This window comes from Poromitra crassiceps (assembly GCF_964638095.1).
Source record: "Poromitra crassiceps genome assembly, chromosome: 5".
Lineage (NCBI taxonomy): Eukaryota > Metazoa > Chordata > Actinopteri > Beryciformes > Melamphaidae > Poromitra > Poromitra crassiceps.
Genome location: NC_139642.1, coordinates 12,372,215 through 12,394,714, shown reverse-complemented (window position 1 = coordinate 12,394,714; position 22,500 = coordinate 12,372,215). Strand labels below are relative to the sequence as shown.

Below are 22,500 nucleotides of genomic sequence, written 5' to 3'. Positions count from 1 at the left end.
AGACCTTTGTTTCAAACTTCAAAGTATGATCTACCTCACAAATCAATACAAATGCATTTGGGGGTCTGTGATTACATCATCAAACCAGACATTACACACGAGATGATAAGAATAGAGGACATTAAGAAATGCCAGAGCAGTGAGCGTTGTGAACCTATTAGCTAAATGTGTAAAGGCCAGTGCTGACATAACTCCTCCTTGTCTCTGTTCCCCAGGCGGCACCATGTCATCACTCTCCACGACCTCCACGGCAGGCAAAGCACTCCTGCTCTGCTGTGCCCCCCTCCTCTTCGTCCTCGTGCTCCTCGGTGCCTCCAGCGTGCGAGGGGCTTCGCTCCGAGAACACAGACTGAGGGGAACTGAGCCGGACCCCCGCCAGTCCCCCAATGCCGACATGCTCAAAGCCTTGGAGTACATCGAGAGCCTCCACCAAAAGACCGGCACGGACCCCCGACAGCGTGCGCCCCTCAGCCCGGGGTATGACGCCGGGCGCCCGGAAGACACGGCGAAGCTGCGCGCCTTGCTGGGGTTCACTTCTTCTAACCCCACGCAGGATGACAAAGAGGAAGAGGAGGCAGAGGAGGGAGAGGAGGCCGATAATGAGGATAAGACCGAAGAATGGCTGCAGGCTGTGCTCAGCACCCTCCAGCAGACTGAAAAAGAGCCCAAGCCGGCCTCACGTCACCCCGGTGCAGCCCACCTCTCCCGGGGTGACGACGGAACACAAGCGGACGACAAGGACAGAGCGTACCCCTGGGCGCAGCAACAGCGTGGGATCAAGCCTCACAAGAAGCACCCGCTCATGTTTGAGGACGACGAGGACGGCGAAGGAGACGAGGAGGAGGAGGAGGGAGAAGAGGGGGGTGCGGCATCGGACCACGAGAGCCCTTTCAAGCGGACCAACGAGAACGTGGAGGAGAAGTACACGCCCCAGAACCTGGCCACTCTGCAGTCCGTGTTCGAGGAGCTGGGGAGACTGACCAACGCCAAGGCCGCCGCACATAAACGGCAGGCTGAGGATGGCGATGAGGAGGCGGACGATGGCGTGGAGGACGACAATGACGACGCGGATATGCTCGACGTGAGGAGCCTGGCTTACCAGGACATAGCCGGGGGTCTAGCGGACTGGGCTCCGCTTGAGGAACCGGAAGAGGAAGAGGAGGAAGAGGAGGAGGAGGAAGAGGCGAGGCACAACAAACACGAGGCTGACCGAGGCCTGGATTATGGGGACGAGGAGGAGGAAGAGGACGATGACGACGACGATATAGAAGATGAGGAGGAAGGTGATGAGAGCTACCCGGTCAAGAGATCTTCTAACTCTGGCCCTCAAGCAGATGCGGACGACATGGCTAACCTGGTGGACTACTATCTCCTGAAAGTGCTGGAGAAAACCGAAGAGCAAGAGCACAAACGAGAGGTGGAGGAGGAGAAGAAGAAGAGGGCCGAGAGGAGGGCGGCCCAGTCGCAATACAGAGACGACACAGACCCGCGGGCCATCTACCAACTGATCCACATCTCCCAGAAGCTCCAGATACCACCGGAAGACCTGATAGACATGCTCAAGACGGGAGAATTGACAAATCAAGACAACGCCCAGCTACGAAACCGGGCGCAGTCGCCACGTAAGGCCATGGAATTATCCAGGGCGGAGGACGAACTCTCAAAGAAACAACACAAGAGCCCCCCCGAGGCAAAGTTCTACAACAGACGCCTACCTGACAGACAACCCGTTAGCAACGCGGAAGACAGGAGGACACAAGAGATCCTCAACATCCTGGGGCTGGGACGCACCGCGGGAAGTCAGGATCCTGCTCCCCTCCGGAAGCAGAAGCACCTTCAAAGCTCTCGACTCTACACTCATCCCGGTGGGCGTTCGGGGGAATCCGCTCCAACGCAACGGCGCCTTCCCGACAAAGTAAAGGACGACTACGACGGCACCGTGGGCGAGGAGGAACTGGCGGCGTATCTAGCGGCTCAGATCCTGACAGTATACCCCAAGTCTGCCTACATCAGCAACAACAACAAGGCCAGCCAAAAGCGGGACGAAGCGGGAGAGACCGCACCGGGGTCGTTCGAAGAAGCGATACAGGATTTCTTTGAGGAAATGGACTCGGATAAAAGCCCGCCTCAAAAGAGACAGTCCGAGGATGAGGTTTCGGGCACCACCGCACAAAGCTTGGATGATGAAGCGTTGATGATGAAACTGCTGAGCTACCTGAACCCAGAAACCCAAGAGAACGATGATGACGCCAAAACTGTCAAAGGAATGTAGCTAGCTGGTGTGGCTGTAGATACATACAGATGTTTTGCTGGAGGGGGAGGGGGGGGGGGGGGGGGTCAAAATAAAGTATTTTGAAAAATTACACACACGCCGTCGACTTTAGTAATTCGGTAAGTTTACGAAAGTTCAGGCTTTACATTCCACTTGTTCCTTTTATGGTTAGCTGAAGCAGAGCTATAGGAGTGCAAGGTCTCATATTCGTGGTGGTATGTGGGTTTTAGTGGTTCATTTGATGATTGTTTTTTTTAGTTAGTTGCTCAACAACAAACTATAACAGACCACTAAGTACATGTGGCTCACCAGCCTTGCATTTCAACGCACACACAACCAAATCAGTGTTGGATCTCTCGCATCCACTTGTGTTTTTTTCCTCCGTAAATTACTTCTTAAATGTGGTCATATGTGACATAACTGAGGTTAATAAAGCATTGACTTTATTTTTTCCTTCCTGTGTAGTGTTTCCTCATTTGACCAACATGGAAAACGGTGAGCTAGATGTTCAATATCACACAGTAGAATGCTTTCAAAACGGAATGTAAATGTATCTTGTTCATGAAGTTTCACAATTGTGAAATGGGTTTGGCACATTTTGTAATATTATTGTGGGCAGGACTTTATTTAAATGTACTCTGAGCGGTTTTGTACAGAATAAAAATGTACAAAGACATAATTTGAAAAAGAACATTTATTCAGATAAAATGGGGAAAAAGACAATGCAGTTACATCGTTTGGCCATTTCTTTTCAGTCCATATTTCCTGTCTTGTACGCCTGAGAGGCTTAAAAGGCACTTATGGATGTAAACAAATTCCAGTTATCCTGAAAATGCTCCTCGATTTGCCTGAAATAGATGTTTGAATGTTGTCAAGGTTGAGTGAAAACCTCTTATCATATCTAAAAAAAAAGACAACTTATCAAGCTTTTTCGGTTTGTCCACCATGCATTTTTGAATTTATCCAAAGGAGTTTGAAAGGGTTTGATAAACCCAAAGAGTGGCACACTTTACCTTGACCGCATAGAGGAGCATGTAATGCTTAAAACATGAAGAACAATAAACCTGGATAAGGTTTACATGGCAACAATGGCTAAATGAACCATTTTGTTCTAGCAATAAACCTTACACCTTACATTTTGAAATGTGGCCTCTATAGACATAGAGACATCCTCGTCTTCTCTCGGCTCAGTGGGCAGGTTTGTTCATATATTCCTCCATCGTCTATGAAGAAAGCAAAGATACATATGAGAATACATTTTGTATCAGTAATAAACATACTGGCCTTTATTTAAGGTCCGTAAAACCTTATACCTCTTGGAGTGTGTCAGCCTCCTCCAAAGAAGTGCCCACAGCTAGTTTGGCGGTTTCTAGAATTTCTCCACCCATCAGGAACTCATCCAGGATGAAGTAGGCCTTCTCAAAGTTAAAGATGATGTCCAGCTCACAGACCTGAAGGAAAAGCCACATAACACTAATATCCCTTATATTACATTATACAGTATATTATCTTACATTATATATTATATTAGAGGCAAATCCAAAGACAAATATGCACTTCGGTTTCTTCATTAATATAAATATACATATATACATACATATGTGCAGTGGTGGCCCAATGGTTAGAGAAGTGAGCTTGTGACTGAAAGGTCATCGGTTCAATCCCCGGGACTGGCAGGATAAATCTGGGTGGGGAAAGTGCAAAGGCAGCGCTTGCCCCTCCCTCATTACCACCACTTAGGTACCATTGAGCAAGGCCCTTAACCCCAACTGCTCCAGTGGAGCTGCTCAGTGGCAGATCAGACTGTGGTTGTACTGGTCAGCTTCCAGGTGTGAATGTGTGTGTGTGAATGTGAATGTGAACAGGGCACTCCTGAAAAAGAGAGCATTGTACTGTATAAATAAAGGTAAAAAAAACAAAAAAAATACTATTTTGATGGTAGTGTTTTAATTGATCACACCAGTGTGTAGTTGATGCTGTGTAAGACATCAACATATCAGCTGTGTGTTTTGTTTTGGTGAAAATAATCAGTTTTGAGAAGAGAGAACATGGCTTTGAGTGTTGTGTCACTTTATAAGAGAGTTTTGACAAACTCTTTTCAGTTTAGAGTTTTGACAAACTGAGCCACAGTTATTGGAAATGTGTTTAAACATTTGGAGAAAAACTGTAAACACACAACACATGTAGACATTTTCAACACGTTTAATTCCTCAATGTACAGCATAAATTGAAACTGAGTGAAAAAAGTAGTAATTTTAAATTCAAAAAATATATGATAAAGAACGTAGAATACAGTAAAAATAATTTCCATGTATTTACATCCAATGAAGAAAACAACAGTTTGTACATAAGAAAGACATGAGTTTATGGTGCCTCAGCATCCTATCTGTGCTCTGAGTCAGACCAGAGATTCTGCTCAACATCACAGCAGCAGCAACAACAAGCCTCACAAGCCTCCTCCATGGCCCTTCTCTCTCTCTCTGTGCCTCTCTCTCTTTCTGTGTGTGTCTCTCTCTCTCTCTCTGTCTCTCTCAAATTCAAATTTTTCAAATTCAAATGGCTTTATTGGCATGAATGTCATAACAACAATATTGCCAAAGCATCATGAAACAATCACATTCAACATTAACCATCACTCCTCATGAATAATACAATAATACAGTAATACAATACATACAACACAATAATAATAATACAAATGAATTATGAAACATTGAGATTGATACACATCAGTGTCCATGTGTGTGTGTGTGTCTGTGTGTGTGTGTGTGTGTGTGTGTGGGTGGGTCACTCACTGTCCCTCAGGTTGTGGCATGTTGAGACATATTGGACAGACAGGTAAGCCCTGTCTCCTCTTAGGACTACTTTTAATTTGGAAAGCTCATTCAGTTCTTTGAAGTCAGGAATTACAGAGTTTAACTTATTGAAGTCAATATTCCTTGTTGCTTCAAAGGTTTTACATTGTAGGAGGTAGTCAGTTTGTAGTGTTTGGGAGGATCTGTGTGTAGATGTGTCATGGTTCAGGATGTTTAGGTAGGCTAACAGGCCAGTTATAGTTATAGTTTATGTTATCGTTATGTTTAGGTAACAGGCCCAGTTAGTTATAGTTTATGTCATATAGGCTATTATAAAACGGCTCTCTCAAATCAAGCAATCTGATTGGTTCACAGCCATTGTATAAATCCAATAACCCACTCCAATAACCCATGGCCATGGGTTATTGGTTGCCATGGCAACTCTTACTAAAAGCCTTTGGTTACCTCAAATGACAATGTAGAAAAACATATGGCGGAGACAGCTGTCAGATCCTTGTGAATCGATCTTCGCTTATAACTTTACTAATACTTCGCAGAAAATTATGTTTTGTACAAGAATAGACGCGGGCTAATGTCTTCTTTGCAAAAAAAAGGCTGTTAACCCCGCATTTAACCCCGTAACGTTAGTTGGTGTCGGGCTTTGCAGAAAGCACTCAGCTTCTCAGCAAGCGCTGAGAATGCAGCGCTGCGCTCGAGCTGCATGTCGGGCTTTCCAGAAAGCTCTCAGCTTCTCAGCAAGCGCCAGGATTGGCCAATGTCAACTTCAGTCTCCAGAACGATCCAATCAAATCACCCGCACGTTCTTGCGGTCCCGCCTTACAGTAGTGTTTCAACTGACTCTATCAGAATGACATGCCAGTCGGACTTTTATCTGAGTATTATTATTATTATTATATTATCATACTTGGAAACCGTTTTATAAAAGCAATATAGCACTCGAGCAGCGTGTGTTGTGGCATATATCCCGCTGCTCAACAGCTGAGCAGCGGGATATATTTGCCACAACACACTGGCTCTCATGCTATATTGCTTAATTATATGTTTAGTTAAGAGTGAAGTGATGGAGACAAAGTGTAACTGGAGTCAATGCAGGGAGCTGAGAATTGAGGCTTTGTGTTCAGATTAATTTGTGTCAGAATTCTAGAGCAGCTTTTCACTTCTAGCTGCTTCCTGTCATGTGATTTAAACATATGGACGAGCTTTTCTGTCTTGACTTGTCATAACTATCGTGTGTGTGTGTGTGTGTGTGTGTGTGTGTGTATGTGTGTGTGTGTGTGTGTGTGATCCTGTACAGAGTGAAGCATCATCTCAGCAGCTGTGTTTGGTCACAGTGTGTTTCTCTCTCTCTCCTCTATCTGACACAGAGATACTGAGGAATCAGAGAAACAGGCAGCACACACACACACTGCATACTTTACTTTACTTTACTTTATTCCATTTAGCAGATGCTTTTGTCCAAAGCGACTTACATCATATATCAAAATCGCATTTGGTACAAGAAAATACAAAGAATGAACAGTCAACGCATATATCATAATCAACCATAAGAGTTAAAAACGAAGACTAATACATAGCAACATACAAAACCGAGTCAAGAGTTAAAATACCAGGCGAGAAATTAACTGCACTTGTCTTTAAGAAGTTATGTCATTTCCAGGGAAGTCCAGGTGCAGTCCAAAAAGGTGAGTTTTGAGTCTCCTGCGAAAGATTGGCAGCGACTCGACCAATCTAACCGAGGGAGGAAGCTCATTCCACCACCGGGGAGCTAGGGAGGAGAATAGTCTAGAACGGGACACGCGACCCCCAGGGCCACGTAATGATGGAGTTTGGGAGCTGACCAGAGATTGCAAATAGAGTGGGGCTGAATGATGAACTGCCCGGTAGGCCAGTACCAAGGTCTTGAATTTGATCCGGGCCGAGATGGGGAGCCAGTGAAGCTCACAGAAAAGGGGAGTGACATGGGAAAATTTCGGTAGGTTGAAAACCAGACGGGCAGCTGCATTTTGGATGAGTTGAAGGGGTTGAATGGCCGAGGCAGGTAGCCCCGCCAGCAGAACATTACAGTAATCCAGGCGTGAGAGGACCAGTGCCTGTACAATGATTTGAGCCGCCTCCCTAGTGAGAAGCGGACGGATTTTCCTAACGTTGTACATGGTGAATCTACAGGAGCAAGCGGTCGCTGCAATAAAGGCTGAGCAGGACAGCTGGTTGTCCAAGGTCACCCCAAGGTTCCTGACTGTTTCTGACGGCCGTACGGTAATGCTGTCAATAGTGATGGAGAGGTCAGTGAGGGGGCAGTCTTTCCCAGGGAGGAAAAGTAGCTCAGTTTTTCCCAGATTTAATTTAAGGTGATGGTCTGTCATCAATGTTATAATATCCTTGAGGCACGCGGCCAGACGTGTCTCAATTTGAGTGGCAGAAGGGGGAAAGGAGAGGAAAAGCTGAGTGTCATCGGCATAACTATGGTAGGAGAACCCGTGAGAAGAGATTACGTGACCAAGGGACCTAACATGCCTCAACAACAAACCTAAACCTTCACATCATGTAGCAGCTGTGTTTGGTCTCAGTGTTTCTCTCTCACTCCACTATCTGACACAGAGACACTGAGGCACCAGCCTGATACAGACAGAACCCAGGGTAGAGTGATTCAGTGAAGGTGGAGTAGAAGGTGTAGATGTGAGTCAGTGTCTCAGAGGAAACTCTGTAGAAGGACAGAGAGCCAGCAGGCCAGTCAAGATACACTGCGATTCTGTTAGAGACAGAGGAGGAGGGGAGAGGTATGTCTGTGCGTCTGTTATTGTGCCAGGCTCTGTAACAATCATCATAGCACCTCAGACTCCAGGACTTTTCATTCCCTCCAAGCCAGCAGTCATACCACCATCCTCTCCTGCTGATTCCTCTGTAAGTCACTCCTATATAAACCTGTCCTTTACTCTCCACCTCCCAGTAACAGCGACCAGTCAGACCATCTCTACACAGCAGCTGATGCCAGGAGTCAAATCTCTCTGGGTGATCAGGATATGACTGCTCCTCTCTCACCCTTGTCACCTTTCTGTTGTCTTCAGACAGGAGGAGGTGTCTCTCTGCTGTGTTTGGGTCCAGTGTGAGTTCACAGGCATCTGATGAGAGAAGAAGACTCAATACAGCAGCAGCTTCTCATCTAACACACCTGGGCTGCGTTTCACAATAACAATCATTAGTGGTTATGAAGATATTTTACAAGTGATTTTAAGAAATGGTTGATTGTAGGTTTTTACCACATTCATGTTCACATAAATAGGCCTTTTGTCAAAACCTTAACAATAGACCAAATAAAGTGTTGTGCTGCAGGAAACTATGACAGGTTCCATTTAAAAACTAAAGGCAATGAGACACAGAAACACAAGAGATGAACATTGTACTGTATGATGTGAAACACAATATTGAGCCAGGCTGGGACACAAGTCACTGTTATTAAGCTGTTACCAAGTTATAGAATTCCTATCCCATAAACTAACTACTAACTTGGCCAATTGTTAGAAACATGAACAAAAAACAAAAACTATAATCTCTAAGAATGCAAAGAAATCTAACTGGCTCGTTAAAACGCACATTCCAGGGATATCGTATCATTACAGCAGCGATAATGGCGCGTGCATCCGGGAGCTTGGTTGTCAGGGGTTGCACTTCGGAGATTCCAGGCTGACGTGCTGCACTCTCCGCTCGGCAACACGAAGGCAGCACAAGTCGGGAGCACAAGAGGTTAGTTAGATCGCTAATTCATGTTCTCATAATTATATAACAACCACAATGAACCGCGATGTGACAGAAAATGTGTTATTTACAGAGCGCATGCACCTTGCCCTGTTTGCGCCCATTATAGCCTGTTTGAGGATGCTACTCCGAGCTCAAAATCTTCTGTGGACATCCGAATGAAACCAAAGTTATTTGGGTGAGTAAAAGAGAATATTTTAACTCATTGAATGCCAATGACGACAGCTGTCGTCAATTCAAATACTGACGTAGAGTGCCAAAGACGACGATTGTCGTCAATTGCGTTTTTTGACGGTGGGACGTGGATCAATCCCTGATACATCTCTGGTACAACTATTGTAGCTATTGGAGGTCTATAACCTATTTTACAGAACCCTTAGGTGGCGACAGTGCTCTCCACATAACAGAAAGGCAAGGAAAAAACAAAGAAGAAGTCGTTATGGAAACGGAAATCGCATCGCATCCGTATGCATCGATATGCTGAAGCACGTTACTGCAGCTGTGCCTGCAGCAGCCAATCTGCTCCCACAATTGAGCCGCTCCGTGTCGGTTGCGACAGCACATCCGCACATCCACACCGTGGAGTTGTTATTATTCTCAACTGGAAGCATCGTTGCTGGTGACAAACACACGCGGAACGCTGTAAAAAAACTGGATGTTGCGCACCCTTCACTGTGCGCACAGCAAACTCAGCAGAGAGCCACCACAGACAGGAGGAGGAGTGTGCAGTTGAGGCGAGGCGAGGCGGGGCGGGGCGGGGGGGGGGGGGGGGGGGGGCACGCAGAGCAGCACGCAACACCCAGACAGACCCAGACAGCAGGACAGGATTGACAAACGCAAGCCAGAATATCCGATGCCCACCAGCAGCAAATCAAGACCAGCAAGAAGCTGCAACCAGCAGCGCACGCAGGGGCCAGCGCTGCTGGTTGTAGCTAAAAATATTATTCTGCCAAACAAAATTCCCTGGCCTAAACTGTTTTATTGAAGGAAATTATTTTTGAGGTGTGACTACATTAGAAAAGATTAGCTTCAGAGTCAGTGATGTGCTTGAAATGTTTAATTTCACAAAAGGCCAATTATCTCAGCTTCTAGAAAAAAATTGCTGTTTTTGGATGAATCAAGCTATCTTCTCCGGCTCATAACTAAAGAACGGAAAATGGGATCAATAAACTTTTTTTTGCAGATGATAGAATAGAGTCTCATCGTTCTTTGTGCGTGTTCAGTGTTTACATAGTAATATCACACAATATTCTGTGGGCCTCGAGAAATCACTGAAAACGCTCTGAAACTCTGGCACTGGGAGCGTCCGTTCTCCAAAAGTGGCTGGCACTCAATGAGTTAAGCTGGAAATAAGGACCGTGGTGTAAAACAAACAAAATTCTCTTTTAATGACTGTTGATTCTTTCATTTGGCTTTTTCCTTTGTTTGCATTGGCTTTATTTGCATCCTGTTGGTTTGATTTTGGTTGCAATGCATTTATATAATTAATTTAAATTGGCGCCTCCTTAAATCAGTGTTACATTTAGCTGGTTATTCTACCCTACTCCATATGAACTTGATACACTGAGAAAGCAAGACATTAAAGTCTGTTCTGTTCTGCACTTCTTTGCCAGTTGGAGGCAGCAGGACAGCCTGCTGTTGGAGACAAAACAGTCACTACTCTTGGCTGCAGTGAACACTGGATATTGGACTCTTATGGACGCTGGACTCTTTTAAATAGGCACATTTTTAACTTGTATTTTAGTAATAAATCCCTTTGTTTTTTAACTTTTACTGTTGTTTGGGCCAGCACCACTCCCCTGTAGAAAACAAACATATTTTATTCTTAAAGTCACACTCCACACCCTTGAGACACATTTTAACCTCTTGCATTGCACCGTAACACAGGCGTTATGTTTCTGATTTTTTGCTGTTCATCTGTCATTAACATGATGAATTAGGTAGTTAATTCTGAACAATGCTGTTCATGCTACATACCAAATTAATCGTCTGCGTCTTGCGCATCGAACCCTGTCTTCCTTTTTCGGATCAGATCAACACAGAGGAAGTTATAGCCGTCTTTGTACAAAGACAAAGACAACATTTCAGATTATTTGGCTTTTTCAAATGGCTTTTTGGAAATCCACCTAGGTATCTCCCTACAAAAACCACTGCCAAATACTCATGTTTTGGTATTTTTTCATCTTCTTTGAGTTGGGATGTGGTAAGGCCTGTGGCTATGTCTCCATTGGGTTTCTAGCCATAAATACAACAACCACAGGCAACTGTTTACACTCTAAAAGTGTTTTTTATTCTAGGCGAGAATCAACCACTGTGTTTGAGCTGGTGTTACTCAGGGTCAGTAACACATAGAGTCATTCTGACACTTGGAACAGGAACTTCAAAGTCTTACCTTTCAGAAAAGGTCAGGCAGTTGTCTGTAACCCTAGCGGTTCAGCCACAGTAAGCATTTTAGTTTGGGTATGTCGTTTTCACCATTTTCTTCAGAAATAGGTGGCTTTAGATTAATTACCTTTATTTGTGTTCACATTTAGACAAAAAAATCCTTGAACACAAACAATGGGAAATTTCAGAATGACAAATGTATTTGAAATTACAACCCCAATTCAGAAAAAGTTGGGACGCTGTGTAGAACTTAAATAAAAACAGAATGTGATCATTTGCAAATCCTTTTCCACCTATATTCAATTGAATACAGTACAAATATATTGAATGTTTTACCTGATCAACTTCCAGTCCAGCCTGGCTCAATATTGTGTTTCACATCATACAATGTTCATATTCTGAATTTGATGCCAGCAACACCTTTCACAAAAGTTGGAACAGAGGCAACAAAAGACTGGGAAAGTCGAGGAATGCTCAAAAACACCTGTTTGGAACATTCCACAGGTAAACAGGTTAATAGAGAGGCAAAGTGACCGCCTACTTCCTGCTTCAGCACTGTACCAGAGATTTTTATCGGCCATTTATTTTCCCATAGACATTTCGTAAAATGCTTATAAAAATAGTTTAACTTCATCAAACCAAACGGTTCAGCTATATTTAGAATCGGGAGAGACCATAGAACATTTCACTCCGACCAAAACCAAAAAAAAAAAAAACGACACAGAAAAAATATTTTCTTTAAATCCGCGATTTTTTTAACGTTTTGGTCCGAGTGAAATGTTATGTGGTCTCTCCTGTTTCTAAATATATCTGAACCATTTGGTTTGACAAAGTCAAACTATTTTTATAAGCATTTTACGAAATGTCTATGCGAAAATAAATGGCAGATGAAAATCTCTGGTACAGTGCTGAAGTAGGAAGTAGGAGGTCAGGTCAGAATCTGGAGAAATCTCTGCATGTAAGGGGCAAGGCTGAAACCAACATTGAATGGCCGTGACCTTTGATCCCTCAGGTGACACTGCATTAAAAACCGACATCATTCTGTCATGGATATTCCCACATGGTCTCTGGAACACTTGGGAAAAGCAGTCAGTTAACACAGTTCATCGCTGCATCTTAAGTTAAGACTCTACCATGCAAAGTGAAGCCATATCAACCACATCCAGAAACGTGCCCGAGCTCATCGGAGATGGACTGGTCAGACCACAGCACACTTTGCCTCAGTCATTTCACCTCCTTTTCAAATATGTTGATGAAAAGGCATGATGTCAGCCATCACTCTGATTCACAGTAGGATCAGAATGAATGGACGTCACAGACTGTGCCATAGATGGACTTTTTATCTCACTAGTTGAATGTGTTGCTTTGTTTTCATGAATCAAACTAAATACACACTTACATTTCCTCAGACCTGGTTTCAGCCTCTGCACTCCACCATGGTCCACACTGGAGGAATAAACAAAGTCAGATCAGCAGATTCTCTTTGATGATGGAAACAACATGGATATTTATTAATAACCTTCAATATGAAGGATTTCCTCTCATATGCTCCATTGAACTGTATTCCTGCATGAGCTTTGCAGTGTGACAGAGAAAAAGTGTGTGACTCTCAGCCTTCTAGCAGACGTTGCCTCTCCATACCTGAGTCTCCACTGTCCAGCAGAGATCAGCAGCTTCTCTCCTGAGGCTCCTGGATGATTGTAGCTCAGGTCCAGCTCTCTCAGATGGGAGGGGTTGGAGCTCAGAGCTGAGGCCATAGAAGCACAGCCTTCCTCTGTGAGCAGACAGCCTGACAGCCTGCACACACACACACACACACACGCACACACACACACACGCAAGCGCGCGTGCACACACACACACACACACACACACACACACACACACACTGTTGCATTTATAGTTTATACTGTTTTCCACGTCTTTGCTGTCATGACGATTGACGTCAACATTTCATCACTTCCTCCACTGTAGTTTTACTTTGATTCAGTTACTGAAAACAGGAGCGCTGCTTTCCAATACACACACACACCTACAGTGGTGTAATGTAACTAAGTATAAATACTTAAGTACTGTACTTAAGTATTTTTCCTGAGTATCTGTACTTTACTTGAGTATTTATATTTCTGTCAACTTTCACTTTTACTCCACTACATTTCTCAAATAAAATGGATACTTTTACTCCACTACATTTCCCCCATCATCTTAGTTACAAAGTAAAATCAGAGGAAATTGCGTAGCCTGCAAGCAATCAGGTTTGGCAAATCAGTGCTCCTAGTTTGCAAGTTACGTTAATCATGATCCACACGCCATTCCATTTGGTGGCTGTAATGCAACATAACATTGTTTGCCAGCGGCTATAAAAGTCAAGAAGAAGGAATAGACTTCCACTCAATCCCAGGCATGTCTTTTGCTTGATTTTTTTGCAGCATTTACTTGTACCTTTTTCTTTCAATACTTAATTACATTTAATATCAGAAAATTACTTTTGATACTTAACTCATTGAGTGCCAAGGACGAGTATGTTCGTCAATTCAAATACTAACGTAGAGTGCCAAGGACGAGTATGTTCGTCAATTGCGTTTTTTGACGGTGGGACGTGGATCAAAGCCTAATATATCTCCTGTAAAATTTTGGGGCATGTTGAATGTGTATAACCTATTTTACCGACCCATTAGGTGGCAACAGTGCTCTCCAGATTAGAGAACGTTGAGTAAAAACAGCAGAAAAAGCCGTGATGAAACTATTCTCATGAGAATGGTTTGGCTTTCCGCTGTCGCGCTGGGAGCCGGCGCACAACGGTGGGGGGCTCTGAAAATAGACTCTGGGTGCAGCACACTTTGAAACGCGCAGCAGAAAGCCCAGAAAGCCCAGAATCGGACGCAGCTTCATCCCAGCTCACAACCGAAACCCCAGAAACGAGCGAGCCCGATCCAGACTCCGCTGACGAGCGGCCGCCATCCAGGCAGCAGAGACTCGCCTGACACACGCAGCACTCAGAGCGAGCAGAGCCACCAGAGACACACCCACGGAGGAGGAGTTTGCAGTAGAGGGGGGTGGGGGTGCTGTTATATTGAAGGAAATTACTGTTCAGATGTTTCAGGTCAGCAAATATTAGCTTCAGAGTCAGTGATTTGCTTGAAATGCTTAATTTCACAAAAGGCTCAATATCTCAGCTTCTAGATGGAAACGCCTGTTTTTGCTGTTTTTGACCTATCTTCTCCGGCTGATAACTAAAGAACGGAAAATGATATCAATAAACTTTTTTTTGCTGCTGATACAATAGAGTCTCATCGTTCTTTGTGTGTGTTGGGTGTTTACATATAGTAAAATAGTAATATCACACAATATTCTGTGGGCCTCGAGAAATCACTGAAAACGCTCTGAAACTCTGGCCATTCTCCAAAAGTGGCTGGCACTCAATGAGTTAAGTACAGAAAATCACAAGTACTTTAAGACTTTTACTCAAGTAATATTCTAATGAGTGACTTTGACTTTTACCAAAGTATTTTTCTGGGAAGATATCTTTACTTTTACTTAAGTATGGTTTTCGAGTACTTTATACACCACAACACACGCACGCACGCACGCACACACACACACACACACATAGTTGTGACACACCCACCCCAACAAATAGTTGTCACACACACACACACACTCCAACAAATAGTTGTGACACACACACACACACACACAGACACACACACACATACTCCAACAAATAGTTGTCACACACACACACACACACACACACACACACATACTCCAACAAATAGTTGTGACACACACACACACACACACACACACACACACACACTCCAACAGATAGTTGTGACTTGTGACTGAACAATGTTCATCTTGACATTTCCGTTATTTGATGCTTTTTGATTTGAACGTTGCTCGCTCTTCCCTGTTCACTTGCTATAGCCCCGGTTCACCACTAGGTCATATTTAGGAGGAGAAGCAGCTTTCACTGCTTTGTTTTGTTATTCTTATTCAAAGACCATAAGGCTACAGAGCAAAAACAAAACAAAGAGAGACTGAAAAACTATTTAACTCCCGCTTGTTTGTTTGATTTATTTTTACCTCCACTAAGGGAATTGGACAGGGTTTTTGTTTTCACCCTGTTCTGAGGCCTGTACTACAAAGCCAGTTTAGTGGTTTAGCGAGGTAACTTCAGGTTTAAACCTGGTTTGGCCGTACTACAAAGCAAGTTAACTTCTTACCGACATATATTTCCATAGCAACTTATGCTTCACACTTAACCTGGTCCGTAGCAGGTTAAGTTCCAAGGATAAGATTAGACCTTAAATCCACCGCCCACGAATCAATCAAATCAGCAGTTTGGAAAAATGGCCAACCCCTTTCTGGATGAGTTTCCCGAAGGAGCACGAATTGTAATGTTGAATGAGTAATGGTAATCAATGTTAATGTTAATCAAGGACTAAAGCCTTGCACTTGTTGGCTATTTTAATTAAGCCCTATACCACTTTGGAATATGTTTTTATATATTCATTTTTGTGCTCTCAAGTAGCCTAGATACGTTGTTTGATCCCGCTGATCGATTGCAGCTGAATAGTGAGTGGAGAAATATCACTAAACCGGCATAAAAAGGTTACATAAACGTCTCCAAAGCGCACGGTGCCGTGTGCGCAATGGAGCTGAGACTGACGTTGGGTTGGAATTGAAATAGTCATAGCTTACATGCTGGCCTACTACATCTAAGCAATTTAATATGGGATCACCTGCACACAGGCGATCCCATATTAAGATGATTCATATCTAGCCTACTCCTGCATTTTGCAGCTGCAAGTGTTGCTTTTGGCCTGTATGATGTGATTGAACTTCATATTTCCAGCATCATTATATGAAATATGGAGATATGCGACTCTGCTGACAATATATGTGACCACAAAATAGGCTATTTTTTATAAATGAAATCTATGCCCGCACATACCGTGTCGTTCAGAAGCCTCTTTTAATTTTATTATCATTCTTTTTTTTATTGATAGCCTATAGGAATTATTCAATCAGTGCGACTAAACATGACATCATTATTATTCGTTGAGCCTAAATGGTCTACGGATTTTGGACTGAGACATTAGGCTACACATTGCTTCCACTCGCAGTTTATTGAGAGGGTGAATTCAGCTGCTGTAGGATACGTGGAGGCAGAAACCGCTCTTCAAATAAATGACTGATGTGAATAAAAGTGGTAACTTTAGACAGTCATTCGGGAACAGACTAAAAATATCCAATGCGGATTTTGATTCTGACATAGTAGTCGATGGCTTTGATGAATGAGGAAATAGGCGTGTCTGGCGCTGTAAAAGCTACGGTTCTGAGCTGAGCGGTCCATATTGCATTGTGATTGGCTAGTTGTTAAAAACCATGCCTCTTTTGCGGGCACGAGCTCGTGTGCACGGGCATTTTCATGTGCACGCGCAGTCAACTTGATTGGAAAAACCTGGTTCGAGTTAACGACTGGCAAACGAGGTTCGTAGTACAAGTTAACTACAATCGAGCTGATCTGGTTTAGACAAACCAGATCAAGGGACAGATCCTGGATCTTCTTATCCAACATTCGTAGTACAGGCTACTGTTCCGTCTGTTTGTCTGTAGCAGGATAACTCTAAAAAGTATTCATGCATTTGCATGAAACTTTATGGAAAGATTGGTAACTTATGGGATGATGCAGTAATTTAGTTAACTTTTCACACTGATTGGTGAGGTGTTAAAAAGGCAGACACGTCTGAACAGATTCACGTAACACCATCAAACTTCATGGCCAATCAACAGACAGAAGAGACAAACCCTCCACTATTTCTGTTTTTTAACCTTTATTTATACAGGGGGAGTCTCACTGAGAGCAATGCTCTCTTTTTCAGGAGCGCCCTGTTCACATTCACACACACATTCACACCTGGAAGCTGACCAGTACAACCTCCAAATTAACTTTTAATAAAAATCGGACATCTGGATATGCTGACAGCTGCAGAGAGTTGGTGGAATTCTGAGCTCTACTGAGGAACATCTAGTGTTTTTACTTTTATTCTAGCAATAAAGATGGGTTTTAAATAAAAGTTGACTAATATATTTAAACTTAAATTCAGGATAAACATTAACCCTTTAAAACATTTGACAGAATAGTGATTTTACATACAGTACACTTATATTGTGATAAAATTATATATGATCATATGAAAAGTGTATAACATTTTCAGCTACATCACCCAGCAATAATCATTTATTGATTGTTTATTCTTGAGTGTTGTGAGCTTTTGCACAGGTTTTGTGAAAGAGAGATCCCAACTCTCAATGAAAACTCACTACAGTGGAATCCACTTATAGTGATCACGGTTATAGTGATCAACTGATTATATTGATCAAAAAGCTTGGTATCAAATCATTCCTACACACATGCTGTTTAAATAGTTTGCTTATAGTGATCAATACTCTGCTTACAGTGATCATTTTGGGCCTTCTCACAACCGAGAACAATGGAAAAATGGTTTAAAACAGTAATTTTACTTTTTTGCTTACAAACTGCCAAAAATAGCAGCAATACTTGGTGCATGTCTGTATATGGAGAGATTGTGGTGTGTGTCTGTTTGGATGTCTGCCTGTCAGTCTGTCTGTCTATGTGAAACCGTTTGAAACAACTGGAGACCTAACTTACTGTATCTACATAATAAAGTGATCATGTTGGGCCTTGTCACACCTGACAACAATGGAAAACATGTTTAAAAGTACAGTAATTTTATTTTATTTTTTGCTTACAAACTACGAAAAATGAGCCAACGAGATACAGCAGTGATACCTGGTGCATGTTTGTCTGTATATGGAGAGATTGCAGTGTCTGTCTGTCTGTCTGCCTGCCTGTCTGTCTGTCTATGCGAGACCGCTTGAAACAGCTGTAGGCCTAACTTACTGTATGGATTTTTAAAGTCAATGACATTCACTCAGGTATTTTCACTGACATTAATGTATAGGCTAATGCAGAATTTAATGTGTCTGTTGAACAGTTATCCTGACCTCAGAGTTTCCAGTCTGCAGTGTGGACTCTCCAGTCCAGCAGAGAGAAGCTTCACGCCTGAATCATGCAAGTCGTTGTTACTCAGGTCCAGCTCTTTCAGACTAGAGGACTGGGAGCTGAGAACTGAGGCCAGAGCTTCACAGCTTCTGTCTGACAGCTGACAGCCACTCAGCCTGAATAATTAGTGATGAAGACAAACAAGAACATTAAAACATGTATTTTCTATGCTGTTTTAAAGATCACATCATATATCACAGATTAATATCACATCATACTGTATATTAATCTATCCAGTTTGCTATGCACTTACACAGATTTATTGGAGGCCTTGACCACGGGCAGCAGCCTCAGAAGAGCCTCCTCTGAAGCAGAGTATTTCTTCAGGTCAAACATTTCCAGGTCTTTTTCTGATGATAGTAAGATGAAGACCAGAGCTGACCACTGAGCAGGGGAAAGTTTCTTTGTGGAGAGACTTCCTGATCTCAGGTATTGTTGGATCTCCTCCACTAGAGAACGGTCATTCAGCTCATTCAGGCAGTGGAACAGATTGATGCTTCTCTCTGCAGAAGGAATGTCCCTGATCTTCTCTTTGATGTACTGGATAGTTTCCTGATTGGTCTGTGAGCTACTTCCTGTCTGTGTCAGCAGGCCTTGCAGGAGTCTCTGATTCGTCTGCAGTGAAAGACCCAGGAGGAAGCGGAGGAACAAGTCCAGGTGTCCATTTGGGCTCTGTAAGGCCTTGTCCACAGCACTCTGGCAAAGGTGAATTACCTGAGATTTGTCTCTGGAGGTTGATTGTGGTTCTGACAGCTGATTAACGCCAGAGTCGATGAATGAGACCATGACATAAACAGCAGCCAGAAACTCCTGAATGCTCAGATGGACAAAGCAGAAGACCTGGTCCTGGTACAGCCCACACTCCTCTTTAAAGATCTGTGTGAACACTCCGGAGTACACTGAAGCTGCTGTGATATCAATGCCACACTCTGTCAGGTCGGCTTCATAGAAGATCAGGTTGCCTTTCTCCAGCTGCTCAAAAGCCAGTTTTCCCAGGGAGAGAATCATCTTTTTATTCTGTGTCCATTGTGGATCTGTCTCAGGTCTCTGATGATACTTGACGTTCTGTAGTTTGGACTGAACAACCAGGAAGTGGATGTACATCTCAGTCAGCGTCTTGGGCAGGTCTTCTCTCTTACTGGTTTTCAACAAAGACTCCAGAACATTTGCAGAGATCCAGCAGAAGACTGGGATGTGGCACATGATGTGGAGGCTTCGTGAAGTCTTGATGTGGGAGATGATTCTGCTGGCTTGCTTCTCATCTCTGAATCTTTTCTTGAAGTACTCTTCCTTCTGTGGGTCAGTGAACCCTCTCACCTCTGTCACCATGTCAATGCACTCAGCAGGGATCTGATTGGCTGCTGCAGGTCGTGTCGTCATCCATAGGCGAGCTTTGGGGAGCAGTTTCCCTCTGATGAGGTTTGTCAGCAGCACGTCCACTGAGGTCGACTTTGTAACATCAGTCAGGATCTCGTAGTTCTTGAAGTCTAGATGAAGTCGACACTCATCCAGACCATCAAAGATGAACACAACCTGGTACTTGTCAAACCTGCAGATTCCTGCTTCTTTGGTCTCAGGAAAGAAGTGATGAATAAGTTCCACCAAGCTGAACTTTTTCCCTTTCAGCAGATTCAGCTCTCGGAAAGTGAATGGAAATGTGAACTGTACATCCTGGTTGGCTTTGTCTTCAGCCCAGTCCAGAGTGAACTTTTGTGTTAAGACTGTTTTCCCAATGCCAGCCACTCCCGTTGTCATCAATGTTCTGGTTGGTTTGTCTCTTCCAGGTATGGGTTTAAAGATGTCTTCACATTGGATTGGTGTTTCTGGTCTCGCTGCTTTCCTGGATGCTGCTTCAATCTGTCTGACCTCATGTTCATCATTGACCGCTCCACTCCCTCCCTCTGTGAGGTAATGCTCTGTGTACATCTGATTCAGAGGAGTTGGGTTTCCTGCTTTAGCAATCCCTTCAAACACACGCTGAAACCTCTCCTTCAGATTACATTTGAGTTCACGTTGGCAGATGGCAGAAAGAGTTTCTGAAAGGACAAACGACAAATAACATCAAAGAGTGAACATTTCCTGGTAAATGTATATCTTCAAAAAACGAATAAAAACAGCTTGCACACTGCAGGGCTCCGTTGACAGTGATTTATTAGCAGCAAAAGATTAAAGTGACATTTCGAGCATCAAGCTCTTCATCAGACTGATGAAGAGCTGATGAAGAGCTTGCGTCTATGGCAGCGAATTAGTTCATCTTGAACTGATTTGGTCTCGTTTGACAAATATTTAGATGTATATATTTAAATCAACCCGCTCTCACTCCCAGTACATCAAAATGTGCTGATTTGTCACGGCCCCTTGGTGTCGTTATTGTGAACGAGAAAGAGTACCTTTACATCATAATATGCAGAAGAAGGACCACCGGACCGTCTGGAGGTCACCTCGTGGTCACCCCCAGTGGTCTTGAATGGAATAACAGTCTAGGCTTAAGTAGGTCAAAGTCACGCTATAGGGAGAAGTGCTTGGAGAGGCGGACCTGTAGTGTTCCCAGCTGGTAACTTTCTCATCATGAGAGACCTGTTTCAAATCCTGACCTTAACCATAACTCCAACCAAGTTGTTGTGCTTGCCTAAATTTACCCTGGATTCAAGCCGTGGCTGCCGTGAAATGTTGCCGGGCCGCTGGTAGCCACAGTAGCCGGTAGCCAGTAGCCGTGTCCAGTTGCAGCCGGTCGCGGCCGACATCCTCGACCAAATAACCAGGAAGAGAGTCAGGTCTCTTCCTGGTTATTTTGCTGAGCAGGGCGATAAAGAAACAAGAAGAGCCGGTGTCTGTGCTGGAGGAACGTACGCACCAAAAGTGACGTGGATGGTAGGTAGCCTTTCACCACGGCAATAATGACATCGAGGGGGGCACGACAAATTGACGTATTTTAACGCACTGGTAATGAGAAGCTGTTGATTTAAATGATCTCTTATTTTCCACCATGTCCCATCTCCATCATGTTAAAGATGTTGAAAGCCTCTTACTGCGCTGCAGAGAGTCAGCCAGCTCCTCCTGCTTCATGCTCCTCAGGAAGAGCTGTGTGATGTTTAGAAGATCCTCTCTGCTGCTCCTCCTGTGCTCTTCCTCCTCACCATCCACCACCTCCTCATCCTCCCTCTGACTTTCTGAGCATTCTGCTGCATCTGGACTCATAACCCTCTGCAACCTTCTCAGCTCCTTCTTCACAAAGGTGATGATGTTCTCCTCAAGAAGCTGGAACAGAATCATCATGAATTAAACGTTCTTACTAAAATCATGGAACACAACATCAGATCCATCATAGACTGAAAGCCCGCTGGGCTAAAGAGTGCAGCATCTTTGTTTTGTATTCGACTCATTGGTGAAGTCAAAAGTTTTTTTGTTAATTTCCACACCATAAATATGGAGTCCAGGTCTGGTTGAGGCTCCTGGGCAGACTGACCACTGGAAACCTCTGACCTCTCCTGGTAAACTCTGGGAGGACAAAACATCAGATAGTAGGTCATACCATCATATCATATCTCTCTCTCTATCACACACACAAACACACACGCACGCACACACGCACACACACACACGCACGCACACACACACACACACACACGCACACACACACACACACACACACACACACACGTGCAACAATAGGCAGTTTCAGTAAGAGACTGGTTATACTGGACAGCTGTCAGTGTGACACAGTAACAGACTGGTTATACTGGACAGCTCTCAGTGTGTCACAGTAACAGACTGGTTATACTGGACAGCTGTCAGTGCGACACACTAACAGACTGGTTATACTGGACAGCTCTCAGTGTGTCACAGTAACAGACTGGTTATACTGGACAGCTCTCAGTGTGTCACAGTAACAGACTGGTTATACTGGACAGCTGTCAGTGTGACACAGTAACAGACTAGTTATACTGGACATCTCTCAGTGTGTCACAGTAACAGACTGGTTATACTGGACAGCTCTCAGTGTGTGAAGAAGAGTCATGCTTAAAAAGAGCATGCATGCTCAGCAGACCTTCTCTGCATGAGTCATAGTTAAAACATGTGACAGTAACATTGTAACGCTGGAACAACTTACTTCTCTTCAGAAGAATGGTGACCATCTTTAAAATCCAACCATCGATCCTTTGAGCTGTCACTCCTCA

General features: G+C 43.8%; 2 protein-coding genes across 2 annotated transcripts in view; one reads left to right on the top strand and one right to left on the bottom strand.

The window, feature by feature from the left end:
• Positions 1 to 223: 223 nt before the first annotated feature.
• Positions 224 to 2,272, top strand: LOC310776310 (secretogranin-2b-like; the record flags this gene model as incomplete). The annotated part of the gene is made up of 1 exon (XM_083636513.1): positions 224 to 2,272. One exon carries the CDS (start codon positions 224 to 226, stop codon positions 2,270 to 2,272), a length of 2,049 nt encoding a protein of 682 aa, XP_083492639.1.
• Positions 2,273 to 7,665: 5,393 nt separating this feature from the next.
• LOC310776309 (NLR family CARD domain-containing protein 3-like) overlaps positions 7,666 to 22,500 on the bottom strand; it is a gene marked incomplete at both ends in the record, with an annotated part of 30,122 nt that continues 15,287 nt past the window's right edge. Inside the window, 7 exons of the mRNA XM_083636512.1 lie at positions 7,666 to 8,207; positions 12,626 to 12,672; positions 12,868 to 13,023; positions 18,265 to 18,438; positions 18,576 to 20,358; positions 21,352 to 21,580; positions 21,742 to 21,820. Coding sequence (XP_083492638.1) covers positions 7,666 to 8,207; positions 12,626 to 12,672; positions 12,868 to 13,023; positions 18,265 to 18,438; positions 18,576 to 20,358; positions 21,352 to 21,580; positions 21,742 to 21,820 — 3,010 coding nt within the window. The remainder of the gene's footprint in view (positions 8,208 to 12,625; positions 12,673 to 12,867; positions 13,024 to 18,264; positions 18,439 to 18,575; positions 20,359 to 21,351; positions 21,581 to 21,741; positions 21,821 to 22,500) is intronic.